General features: G+C 46.6%; 1 protein-coding gene across 3 annotated transcripts; it reads right to left on the bottom strand.

Annotated features, from left to right (window-relative positions):
- Positions 1–3,524: 3,524 nt before the first annotated feature.
- On the bottom strand, positions 3,525–6,715 carry LOC115439224 (microfibril-associated glycoprotein 4-like). 3 transcript variants are annotated; one of them, XM_030163019.1, is made up of 7 exons: positions 6,603–6,715; positions 6,040–6,084; positions 5,363–5,557; positions 4,978–5,016; positions 4,808–4,904; positions 4,486–4,653; positions 3,525–4,331 (listed from the first exon to the last, which is right to left on the bottom strand). In XM_030163019.1, the coding sequence occupies exons 1-7, from the start codon at positions 6,639–6,641 to the stop codon at positions 4,078–4,080; spliced, it is 837 nt and encodes a 278-aa protein (XP_030018879.1). In that variant the 5' UTR covers positions 6,642–6,715; the 3' UTR covers positions 3,525–4,077. The 3 variants fall into 3 exon arrangements, with proteins under 3 accessions (XP_030018879.1, XP_030018880.1, XP_030018881.1); XM_030163020.1 differs by having other exon boundaries at positions 5,363–5,518; positions 6,603–6,702; XM_030163021.1 differs by having other exon boundaries at positions 5,363–5,518; positions 6,589–6,697.
- Between the last annotated feature and the right edge of the window lie 6,811 nt (positions 6,716–13,526).

Raw genomic sequence — 13,526 nt, forward strand, 5'->3', positions numbered from 1 at the left:
ATTTTTCATGGAGTTACAAAAATATGCACCCAGCTGGACACCATACATTTAATTTTACAAGCAAAGAAACAAGTTTTTACTTATATACTGCGTGAAAACTATGAAATAAAAACATGTTTAACGCTGCTAATCTGATGCTTTCTCACATTTTAACATGCCTGCATGGAGATAATACACACAAAAAAACTCCAAAACTTTTTGTTGATTACAGTCTATAACAATTAGCATTTATTTATTTATTTATTTTTATTTATTTATTTATTTTATCAATTTTTTAACTGCAGATCAAGTTTATCCACAACAGCAAATTTACAGTAATGGTATGAATTACAGCGTATGGGATGATGCATAAGCGTCCACTGTGTTGGCTGATATGGAAATAAACCAACAAAATACATAAATATACAAGAGAACAACACCTTTGAACAGCTGTCCATTGTAGTGACCACTATGCATGAAAGGGTTAAACTCTGAGGACTGAAAACCACCTCAAAGTTTCCCAATGTTTCTAATTTAACTTGTTCTACTTCATTTATTTATTTAGTTTGTTTGTTTTTTGCATATTTTTTTTTTTCTTATTTTGATGCTGTGTTCCAGTCCACCCATAACTGGTGTTCTTCCATCCTTCTACTGGTGTAAATGCACTGGAATGTTCAGTCAAACCTGGGACTTCCACCTGTAAACTCGTACTAGATCCATGTTCTCCCAATTCCGAGTTCTGACGTCACGTAGCAATGGCGGCCCCCATGGATGCAGTGTTTACGCTAATAGAGGGAATGCACATCTGTCACTTCCCCCTAGGCCACGCCCCTCTCAGTCAGACTGAGCGGCAAAAACAAAGCGGCTCAAGATGGTGGAGTATAGCAGTAACTACAGCCAGACTGGAAAAATGTGGAATATAAGATGAAATTAAAGAAAACTGGACTGGACATGGATCCATACAAGCTACCAAACAACCAGTGTTCTACCAACACTGATCTGGGACAGAAATCACCTATCCTGACATTTACATGAACCTGAGTTCAACGCCGGGAAAATCCCCAATGCAAAGGCTGAAAGCATCCAACAGACCCAGAGTTGTGTCCATCCTGGTCCTGGTTCATTAGAGGATTCCAGCTGGTGAGTGCTTTCATTCAACATACTATTGTTTTGGAGGTTTTGTGTCAGTGCAGACGGAGTTTGTTTTGCGGTGATTTGGGCGGTAAAGGCCCAGCAGTAGTGCTCACAGTTCACTACTGATTTACTGGAGTTGAACCCTTAGTACTGACCCAAGTGAGTGGATGATCTACTGGTACTGTGGAGATTTAAGGAGAGTTCACATCAAATACTGGATCCAACACAGATCCAACAGCTGTGTGCTAGAGGAGCCCCTGATCTGGAAAACTAGGTTAGCCTCAGTTTAAGCTAGTTTACAAATCATGTAGAGCACAAGGTTCACAATCACACAACTGAAGACACAAACGATTCAGTTCTGAAACATAGAACTAAATGACAGATGCTAACATGAAGAGCTTTACTAAGAAGGAACGTTAGCCAAAACCAGATGGAATTTAAGGGATGAGTTTACACCAGAACACAGCACAAATGAACGTTAGCTGACACAGATCCAGGTTTGGTTGTTTGGATTCCAGTTCTTTCTCTGAATTGCAGCGATCCATCTGCTTCTTCTGTCTGTGGCTTTAGGTCTCCGCTAAAACGAGAGCTCCCAGTGCTTTTGAAACCTACTTGTGCGATCAATGGCACAACAGCTCTGCCCCATTTTTGAAATTGTTCTAAAGTTTTCACTTTATTCAAGACAAAGCTGCTACTCACCTCCCTCTTTCTGACACTCAGTGGGCGGAACCACGGTGACTTCCACTAGCGGTGACGTCACGTGTAGACCTTCTATTGTTTATTAAAACAAGGTATTGCTCTGACATTATTTATCTGTAAATGTTCTGCATAATCAGCAGCTGCTCCAGCATTAGTTTTCAGTCCAATGAGTGACAGAATAAATTAATACCAAATATGAATCCAAATATACAAATAACATTAAAGGTAGAACAGCTTCTCTGTCCTTATGCGCAGTTTGTCTTCCTCTGTTTCCGTCAAATAAGCAAAGAACAAACACCTTTGGCTCCTACTGGAGATTATTTATCAGTTATTTAACCCTTTAACTGTTATTTCCTTTCATCTGGACAGAGCAGATAAAGAAGTGAAAGATTAAAGAGCCCATAAAAGCCTTCCAGAAGGATCCAGTTCAGTACATGCAGTGGAAGCTAATGCTAATTAGCTAACACGCTAACGTCACTACTCGTTTTTTGTTTCTGTTTTTTTTCCGACTTGTAATTTTACTCATCACATTCATCGTCTTCCTCTGCTCTTTATCTTTGCATGTAAAGTGGTAGAATGTTCTGGATGTGTTTTATGGACCTAAGACAGTCCAGAAAACATAAAGGAAGGAACACAACAGGACCCGGTAAAAGGAAACAGGAAGTGACGTCTGCACCGCGCCAGTAGACTGGAGTTAAAATGTCATAAAAGGTTTTATATAAATTCAAGGAATTAACAAACTGGTATCATTTCACTCATTCCCTCTTGATCTGGGACTGAAAAAAAATTAAGACAGAAAAATATGGATGAATATTATATCACATAGCATAGGTGAAACAATGGCTAACGTTAGCATTCAACCGTTTATGGTAATATTTGATACCATAAGACTGGATTAATTAATTATATATAAAAAAGTGTGGTTCATGCACCAAATCAGTTGAAAGGATAAGACGGTAGTTTATTTAATTTACTCCTTTCCTACTAAAAGCCACAACAGTATTATTAGCTATAAATAAATAAATAAATAAATAAATAGTGGCTAAGATGTAGTTAAATGCTAGCATTAGCTGTTGTCAAATATAGTGGCAGGGCTGTAAAATATATATATTTTTAATTGGAATGTTTTCCGATGTCCATACAGACTCTTCAGTATCCAGGGGAGTGATCGATATTTGTCAGACTTTCTGTGTTGATGCAACTTTAACACACTTTTATGATGTTATCCTATTGATAACACTGTAAACATAACATCACAAGAAAATGGCTGCCATGTGACGATGGTTTTGACATGCAACAAACCAGAAATGAAAATAAAGCTGATTAAAGTGAAGGTGAGTTTACGGTCCCATCAGGATGGATATCGCATTATACAGTATATCAAAGTAAATCAACAGTAATGGCTAATATTAGCATCTGAGCAGTTATTAGCTAACGTTACCGTCTGACACTGTAAAATGATCAAAATAAGTTGCTGCCAACACAAGTATTTGAGGACGGGCGGATCTACTTTGTAACCTTTAATTTCGTCGGTATGTATCATCACTGATGCGCTAATCTGGTGTGTTTTTAGAGCTGTGGTAAAAGAACAGAGTTACGCTGACAGAACGACCTTTTAACTGTTCGCTAAAGGTACAAATGGCATAGAAATGACTGATCTCAGGTCTGTTCTTTATCTGTTCTTCAAGACAGAAACACATCAGAACACATCGTCCTCATGTTCAGAGTTTATTGTCATCGCACAAAAGATAAAGATTCAAAGATTAAGTTACAGTCTGAGGTTTCATGTGTGCTTTGGATCAGTCTGATGGATCTGACACAGCACAGACATCTAGTGGTGGAACATAGTCATTACAGCAGAGTTACAGTCAACCACACGTCATTTGATGGAAGCTCCTCCTGTCTGATCATTCCTCTACAACAACAGCTGTTTGATCCAGACTTTACACCAGCAGCTGCTCATGAACACACACTCACACTCAGACACAATCACAAGGAAATAGTTTCATTTGAACATTTAATCAGACTCTATGCATCTGTTTGTTTTGACAGATTAAAGAACCCATTTTCCTGACAAGACAAAGACATGAAACAACACAGATGAAGTCACTGAATCCAAAGTAGATGAACTACTGTAAATGTTATCATGGTTTAAAAGTCAGTTCCACGTAGTGTTTGGAGACTGAACCTGAGCCAAGTCTAAAAACAAACTGACATTACAGAGAAAGAAACTGCTGATGTCTGCTGTGAAATCATCCTGGTTGTCTACAGCACAGGACGGATCTTCATACTGATGGCCTTCAGGGAGTAGTCATAACCTTTCCAATGATACCAGTCCACTCCAGCAGCATGGATACTACCATCAGCCCCCCAGCGATAAACCCCATTGGGGTTCGCACGGTGACACGCCCCATACCAAAATGCTCCGAGGAAGCTTTTGGCACAGTTTTTGTGCCAAACATCCTGGTCTTTGTCAAAAGTGGAGAACTTATTTCCATTGTGGGGACTCAGAGAATCTCCTGTCGAAACACAAGTATAAAGTGTATTTACATTTCCTGTAAATATCATCTGAAGTTTGATCGATGTGCTGTGTATTTTCAGCTGGACTGATGGGACCAGCTGTGGTCCAGATGAGTTCAGCCATCATCAAGGACCTGATGTCGACTACCTCACCTGCTCCTCCGTTAGTGAATCCAGACACGCTGAGTTTATATCCATGACATTCACTACCAACAGAGAACTGGGAGTAACCAGCCGACACTTTCTGTCTCGTAAAGTCTTCCATTTCAACCAACAGCTGATGTGTTTGTCGTCGTGTCAGGTAGTGGAGGACGTCGAGACCTGAAAACACAATTTGAGGTTTACGCTCAATGAAATCAGCATTTTGAGGAGTCTGAAACTCTGCTGTCAGTCCTGGTTGTGAATCAGAACAAGTTTGAACAGTTTGACATCAGTGAGTTTGATGAAGTCACATGACACTTTAGTTTGATCTCACCCAGCCAGTGCTCTCCAGCAGCGTCACCAAATCCTATCTTGTACTGATCCCAGGGCCTGTAGAAGTTGACAGTTCCATCCATCCTCCTCTGGAACACCTGGAGGAACCACATGGACTTAACTCAACTGATAACATGTCAGCTGGTGTCCAACTGCAGGTCAAATACTCACCGTCCACCCTCCTCCATCTGTGTCCATGTCACAGTAAACCTGCACACAAACACATTCATTAACAGATGTCCTCCTGCACTTCCAACTCCATCCACACCTTCTCCGACCTGGAGGATGACTACTGCTACTGCTCATACAACTACTGCTCTACTTGGACTGGTCTAGGCAGAAGCATCTTCACATGAGGGACCGTCTTTGAACTCAGTCCTCCATCTGACTGGAAGTCGTACAAGACGACATGACAAAGTGTAAAAACCTCTGTGATGTGGTTCTGGACCAATAGGAACACAGATAACCAGCACAAGTCGCACATGTTCTTTAAGATGCTGTGTCATTTGATGAAGACCTGACTGTCAACCTGAGTTCATTCAATCTTCTAAATCACCTGGACAGCAGATCTTTCCCCCAGGGGGTAGATGGTGTACACTCCACTGTTCAGACTTTTGTCCTGCTGATGGATGTCACTGCAGTCCACTGGTTGGACCAGGTCTTTGCAGCAGGTCAACACTGGGGCCAGGAGGATGAAGACCACTGGAACCAGCTGGAACAGACATGTTCTTCCATTAAAGTGGAGGAGAACCTGTGGTTTTCCACAGTGACCAATGAGACCACAGTCCACACACAGTCATAGAACTGGACTCACATCCACTGACTAGAACTTTCTTCTACTGTTCTGTTGGACTGAACCAGGAACAAAAACAAGTGAACAGAGGAGCTGCAGATTTTTTACATAAAACATTTGTTGTTGGAGATGTGTGGTCCTACCAGGACAGACAGCACAGAAACACACAGACGTATCAGACGTACAGGTTCCTGATCTGTTGTTTTCTTCCATATGGATCATGAACACTTCAAAAGTCAAAGTCAGACTTGGTGTGGGGATGATTGGAACAGTTCAGTTCAGACCTGGATGAATCCTAAACCTGCAGCCACCTCAGTGCTGTTTGGAAACCCATTTAGATGTTTCAAAGGCCCGTCCAAAGTCCAACTATTCATCATGTCACTCACTGATAAAGAGTCAAAGAACTGTAGGATCTGTGAAACTGGGACTCTCAAACCTACCTTCATTGTCAGATTTCTGATGCAAATCCCGACGTGTGCGATGCTCTGAAAACACAAAAACACATTTAGAAATCCAGTCAACTCATGTGGAGAACCAACAGGAACCAGCTGGTGATGTGAATGACATTCAGCTCTGAGGTTCACAGTCCTGAATTCATGTTCATCATTAGTCATTCATGGTTCAGTCCAGGTTGATTTTGTCTTTAACTCTAATTCACTGTAGTTTCTAGATGTTGCCTGTAGATGAAACTCTTGTCCACACAGACATGGTTGAGTTGGTCGACTAGTGGAACTAAATGTTCACATCATATAATGTCCAGACTTTGAATCAGAGCTGAACCTGTAAATATGACATTAGTGAGTTCTAGAATCTGACACAGTCCAACACCAACACAGTCTGGACATTAGGACAAATGAAATGTTCACAAACATCACTGATCAGTTTTAGAAGTTTAGCTGAGTTTGGAAAAAGCATCGACCGATTCAAACCAAACTGACAGGAAAAGATGGCAGATGTGATCATGTGATGTTTCCTGTGTGCAGACGTACCTGTGTGGACTCACCTGGACTCCACCTGAAGACGCTTCACAACCTCCAAACATCACCACTTATATCTGCAGAAGCACTGCTGATGTCACACTGGTCCGACCAATCAGAATCCAGTACATTCACCTGGACATTTCTGAGAAGAATCTGATCTGATCTAATCTGACATCGTACCGATATGAAACTGATCAGATGTGACTTTACTGATCAATATCACCAACAAACGGATCAAAGAACATGTTGTTCTTTCTTTAAACTGGGATATTCATCCTAGGGTTTCCATGTGGACTTGTACTGTGGACATCTGATGCCGTCTCAGCTGTCTGTCCCCTCACAGTAAAGACCATTTATGGACTCGTGGCGTCCCCTGAGGTCACCGGACAAACTTCATCCACTCTGGATGTCGCTTCAGTTTGTTTCATCGTTCACCGCGTTAACCATTTAGAAGTCGTCAAAATCTAGTCTTGACGATGGATCTGTCCCCAAACTGGGATGAGGACTGGCAGCTTTAGTCCCTTTTCCGTTCTCTTCATCCCCTTCATATTGAATCTTCAAATGTCTGGATTTCAGATGCATATATTGGAGGTGGACTGGATGGTTTTTGGGTCTTTAGCAGCTCTCTGTGGACCACATTCAGTTCCTGTCATGAGCTGCAGTGGTGCACAGTCGGCTTTTCTAATTCTGTAAACATTCATCACTGACCTGGAACTGTCCGATCCACTGGTTTACGCAGAACACACATGAGGTTGTATTATCTGTGTTGGAAATCTTCTTCCTGTTTTCATGGGGTCAGAATGTAGATCAGACCAGTTGGTTTTCATTGTTACAAAGTTATTTACAGTAAATGAATGTGTTCTTCCAGTAAGAAGCTGCAGGGTAAACTCAGTAACACCCAGCCCTGGATTGTGGTGGTGCAGGTTTACTGGTGGTTCTAGAACCGTCCCTTATAGGCTGGGAGCCAGGTCCAGCACTCAGGATGTTTTTTCTACCTGTTTTTCACTCTTCTTTCCTGGTATCTCATACATTGGGCCGTCACATGTTGATAACTTCCACCTCCAACTCGGGGCCGTTTGGCTTCAGGGGCCAAAAAAAAACCCTTTTTTGGGAACAGCTTCTGGTGAAATGATATAATTGTGTGACCGGTGGTATGGTCTCTGTGTTGTGTTTCTTCCTGGTGTGATGTAGAATGGACCTACAGGACACAGTGTTGTGATTGGACGAGGAAATAGAACTCACACTACATTTATTCTGACAATATACAAATTAAAACACAGTTAGTTCTGACTGTGGTCCAGCCCCAAACTAGAATGAAACAGACAGATGTTAGCATGATCTGACACATGCACTTCATTTACCCGTCAAACGCATGTATAATCAATTAGTGCCGATACTCTGTCTACTCGATTACTATGTAGACAACAATATAGATACAATTAGATGCCAAAAAGAAACAATCACTGAATAATACATGATGACAATGGATAACAACGGATAAGCTACTTCTTCCCATTACGAGACATTTGAAAAAGGACAAGGAAGGGGAGGAACCCGCCTTTATACTGGGGTACCCCTGGAGATATACAAAGACCGGACATCAACCAATGAAGAAGAGGGTGGAGGACCAAACAAAACACAGGAGTACGACTAAAACAGAACAGGTAACAACTAAGTTAAAAGAACAATCAAGAATAATTACAACAATAACATTATTATTATTTGAATTAATGAACTTATAGTTTGTAAATATCTTGCACCACAAAGGTTCAAGGTTTGAGGTTACTTTATTTGTACCCGTGGGCAGATTAGTTTTGCAGACGAGGTGATTTCTTTTGGTATTACAGCAAAACATACATAGAACCAAGGGGGCGCTACCTTCCAATTTATCAGGATTTAAAACTACTTTAACAACTGTTATAATTGCATATTTTAAGGACCTGAAACTGCATAGATGGTCAGAGAAGTCTGAAATGTTACATGGTGTATCCTGACACAGAGGGGAAACTATCAGAGTAATATTCTGAGGTTTACTAGTATTTTCACAGCTCACCCTCAGTGTACCCCACAGGACTGAAACATGTCTGTCTGCCTGACAAACTGTCATCAAAGGTGATCATTTTTAAGCATTTTATTCAACATATGACTGCCTTATGTGGATTTGAAGAACGTCCCACATTTGTAAACTTCATTCTATCTAGAAGATTCCACCTGCTGTGACCACAGTTCTCCAGTGGAGCTCAAATCAGAGAAAACAGAACACTCAAACATGACATTTTCCAAATGGGATTAAACAGGTTTTTGCATCTAAACAGTTTCTGAAAGAAGAGTTTAGACTTGAGTTCTAAACCTGTTCCATCTGAAGGTAAAGGCATGACAAGTGGACTGGACCATCTGATACTGGACTGTGTGAGTGCAGAATATGTCTGCACTGTTCTGTTCCTCATCCACACCAGCAGCACCACCGTCACTGGACTGATGAAGGATAAGGACCAGTCCTGGACCTGAACACACCCACAACCAAGGACATGGTCCTGGACTTCGGCAGATCCAAACAGTCTGAGCACTTCCCCTTCCACATCAGTGGACTGGAGTAGAGTGGGTGGAGTTCTATGGAGTCTACACCTGAGCCGACCCTACCAGGTCTACACCTGAGTCGACTCCACCAGGTCTACACCTGAGCCGACTCTACCAGGTCTACACCTGAGCCGACTCTACCAGGTCTATACCTGAGCCGACTCTACCAGGTCTACACCTGAGCCGACTCTACCAGGTCTACACCTGAGCCGACTCTACCAGGTCTATACCTGAGCCGACTCTACCAGGTCTACACCTGAGCCGACTCTACCAGGTCTACAACTGAGCCGACTCTACCAGGTCTATACCTGAGCCGACTCTACCAGGTCTACACCTGAGCCAACTCTACCAGGTCTACACCTGAGCCGACTCCAGCAGGTCTACACCTGAGCCAACTCTACCAGGTCTACACCTGAGTCAACTCTACCAGGTCTACACCCGAGTCGACCGCAGCAGGTCTACACCCGAGCCGACTCCAGCAGGTCTACACCTGAGCCGACTCCACCAGGTCTACACCTGAGCAGGATCCAGCAGGTCTACACCTGAGCCAACTCCACCAGGTCTACACCTGAGCCAACTCCACCAGGTCTACACGTGAGCCGACTCCACCAGGTCTACACCTGAGCAGGATCCAGCAGGTCTACACCTGAGCCAACTCCACCAGGTCTACACCTGAGCCAACTCTACCAGGTCTACACCTGAGCCGACTCCAGCAGGTCTACACCTGAGCCGACTCTACCAGGTCTATACCTGAGCCGACTCTACCAGGTCTACACGTGAGCCGACTCCACCAGGTCTACACCTGAGCAGGATCCAGCAGGTCTACACCTGAGCCAACTCCACCAGGTCTACACCTGAGCCAACTCTACCAGGTCTACACCTGAGCCGACTCCAGCAGGTCTACACCTGAGCCGACTCTACCAGGTCTATACCTGAGCCGACTCTACCAGGTCTACACATGAGCCGACTCTACCAGGTCTACACCTGAGCCGACTCTACCAGGTCTATACCTGAGCCGACTCTACCAGGTCTACACCTGAGCCAACTCTACCAGGTCTACACCTGAGCCGACTCTACCAGGTCTATACCTGAGCCGACTCTACCAGGTCTACACCTGAGCCAACTCTACCAGGTCTACACCTGAGCCGACTCCAGCAGGTCTACACCTGAGCCAACTCTACCAGGTCTACACCTGAGTCAACTCTACCAGGTCTACACCCGAGTCGACCCCAGCAGGTCTACACCCGAGCCGACTCCAGCAGGTCTACACCTGAGCCGACTCCACCAGGTCTACACCTGAGCAGGATCCAGCAGGTCTACACCTGAGCCAACTCCACCAGGTCTACACCTGAGCCAACTCCACCAGGTCTACACCTGAGCCAACTCCACCAGGTCTACACCTGAGCCGACTCTACCAGGTCTACACGTGAGCCGACTCCAGCAGGTCTACACCTGAGCCAACTCCACCAGGTCTACACCTGAGCCAACTCTACCAGGTCTACACCTGAGCCGACTCCAGCAGGTCTACACCTGAGCCAACTCTACCAGGTCTACACCTGAGTCAACTCTACCAGGTCTACACCTGAGTCAACTCTACCAGGTCTACACCCGAGCCGACTCCAGCAGGTCTACACCTGAGCCGACTCCACCAGGTCTACACCTGAACAGGATCCAGCAGGTCTACACCTGAGCCAACTCCACCAGGTCTACACCTGAGCCAACTCCAGCAGGTCTACACCTGAGCCAACTCCAGCAGGTCTACACCTGAGCCAACTCCAGCAGGTCTACACCTGAGCCAACTCTACCAGGTCTACACGTGAGCCGACTCCACCAGGTCTACACCTGAGCAGGATCCAGCAGGTCTACACCTGAGCCAACTCCACCAGGTCTACACCTGAGCCAACTCCAGCAGGTCTACACCTGAGCCAACTCCACCAGGTCTACACCTGAGCCGACTCCAGCAGGTCTACACCTGAGCCAACTCTACCAGGTCTACACCTGAGCCGACTCCACCAGGTCTACACCTGAGCAGGATCCAGCAGGTCTACACCTGAGCCAACTCCACCAGGTCTAAACCTGAGCCAACTCTGCCAGGTCTACACCTGAGCCGACTCCAGCAGGTCTACACCTGAGCCAACTCTACCAGGTCTACACCTGAGTCAACTCTACCAGGTCTACACCCGAGTCGACCCCAGCAGGTCTACACCCAAGCCGACTCCAGCAGGTCTACGCCTGAGCCGACTCCACCGGGTCTACACCTGAGCAGGATCCAGCAGGTCTACACCTGAGCCAACTCCACCAGGTCTACACCTGAGCCAACTCCACCAGGTCTACACGTGAGCCGACTCCACCAGGTCTACACCTGAGCAGGATCCAGCAGGTCTATACCTGAGCCAACTCCACCAGGTCTACACCTGAGCCAACTCTACCAGGTCTACACCTGAGCCGACTCCAGCAGGTCTACACCTGAGCCGACTCTACCAGGTCTATACCTGAGCCGACTCTACCAGGTCTACACCTGAGCCAACTCTACCAGGTCTACACCTGAGCAGGATCCAGCAGGTCTACACCTGAGCCAACTCCACCAGGTCTACACCTGAGCCAACTCTACCAGGTCTACACCTGAGCCGACTCCAGCAGGTCTACACCTGAGCCAACTCTACCAGGTCTACACCTGAGTCAACTCTACCAGGTCTACACCCGAGTCGACCCCAGCAGGTCTACACCCGAGCCGACTCCAGCAGGTCTACACCTGAGCCGACTCCACCAGGTCTACACCTGAGCCAACTCTACCAGGTCTACACCTGAGTCAACTCTACCAGGTCTACACCCGAGTCGACCCCAGCAGGTCTACACCCAAGCCGACTCCAGCAGGTCTACACCTGAGCCGACTCCAGCAGGTCTACACCTGAGCAGGATCCAGCAGGTCTACACCTGAGCCAACTCCACCAGGTCTACACCTGAGCCAACTCCACCAGGTCTACACCTGAGCCAACTCCACCAGGTCTACACCTGAGCCGACTCTACCAGGTCTACACGTGAGCCGACTCCAGCAGGTCTACACCTGAGCCAACTCCACCAGGTCTACACCTGAGCCAACTCTACCAGGTCTACACCTGAGCCGACTCCAGCAGGTCTATACCTGAGCCAACTCTACCTGGTCTACACCTGAGTCAACTCTACCAGGTCTACACCTGAGTCAACTCTACCAGGTCTACACCCGAGTCGACTCCAGCAGGTCTACACCCGAGCCGACTCCAGCAGGTCTACACCTGAGCCGACTCCACCAGGTCTACACCTGAGCAGGATCCAGCAGGTCTACACCTGAGCCAACTCCACCAGGTCTACACCTGAGCCAACTCCAGCAGGTCTACACCTGAGCCAACTCCAGCAGGTCTACACCTGAGCCAACTCTACCAGGTCTACACGTGAGCCGACTCCACCAGGTCTACACCTGAGCAGGATCCAGCAGGTCTACACCTGAGCCAACTCCACCAGGTCTACACCTGAGCCAACTCCAGCAGGTCTACACCTGAGCCAACTCCACCAGGTCTACACCTGAGCCGACTCCAGCAGGTCTACACCTGAGCCAACTCTACCAGGTCTACACGTGAGCCGACTCCACCAGGTCTACACCTGAGCAGGATCCAGCAGGTCTACACCTGAGCCAACTCCACCAGGTCTACACCTGAGCCAACTCTACCAGGTCTACACCTGAGCCGACTCCAGCAGGTCTACACCTGAGCCAACTCTACCAGGTCTACACCTGAGTCAACTCTACCAGGTCTACACCCGAGTCGACCCCAGCAGGTCTACACCCGAGCCGACTCCAGCAGGTCTACACCTGAGCCGACTCCACCAGGTCTACACCTGAGCAGGATCCAGCAGGTCTACACCTGAGCCAACTCCACCAGGTCTACACCTGAGCCAACTCCACCAGGTCTACACGTGAGCCGACTCCACCAGGTCTACACCTGAGCAGGATCCAGCAGGTCTACACCCGAGCCGACTCCAGCAGGTCTACACCTGAGCCGACTCCACCAGGTCTACACCTGAGCAGGATCCAGCAGGTCTACACCTGAGCCAACTCCACCAGGTCTACACCTGAGCCAACTCCAGCAGGTCTACACCTGAGCCAACTCCAGCAGGTCTACACCTGAGCCAACTCTACCAGGTCTACACGTGAGCCGACTCCACCAGGTCTACACCTGAGCAGGATCCAGCAGGTCTACACCTGAGCCAACTCCACCAGGTCTACACCTGAGCCAACTCCAGCAGGTCTACACCTGAGCCAACTCCACCAGGTCTACACCTGAGCCGACTCCAGCAGGTCTACACCTGAGCCAACTCTACCAGGTCTACACGTGAGC

Source organism: Sphaeramia orbicularis, chromosome 19, assembly GCF_902148855.1.
Source record: "Sphaeramia orbicularis chromosome 19, fSphaOr1.1, whole genome shotgun sequence".
Taxonomy (NCBI): Eukaryota; Metazoa; Chordata; class Actinopteri; order Kurtiformes; family Apogonidae; genus Sphaeramia; species Sphaeramia orbicularis.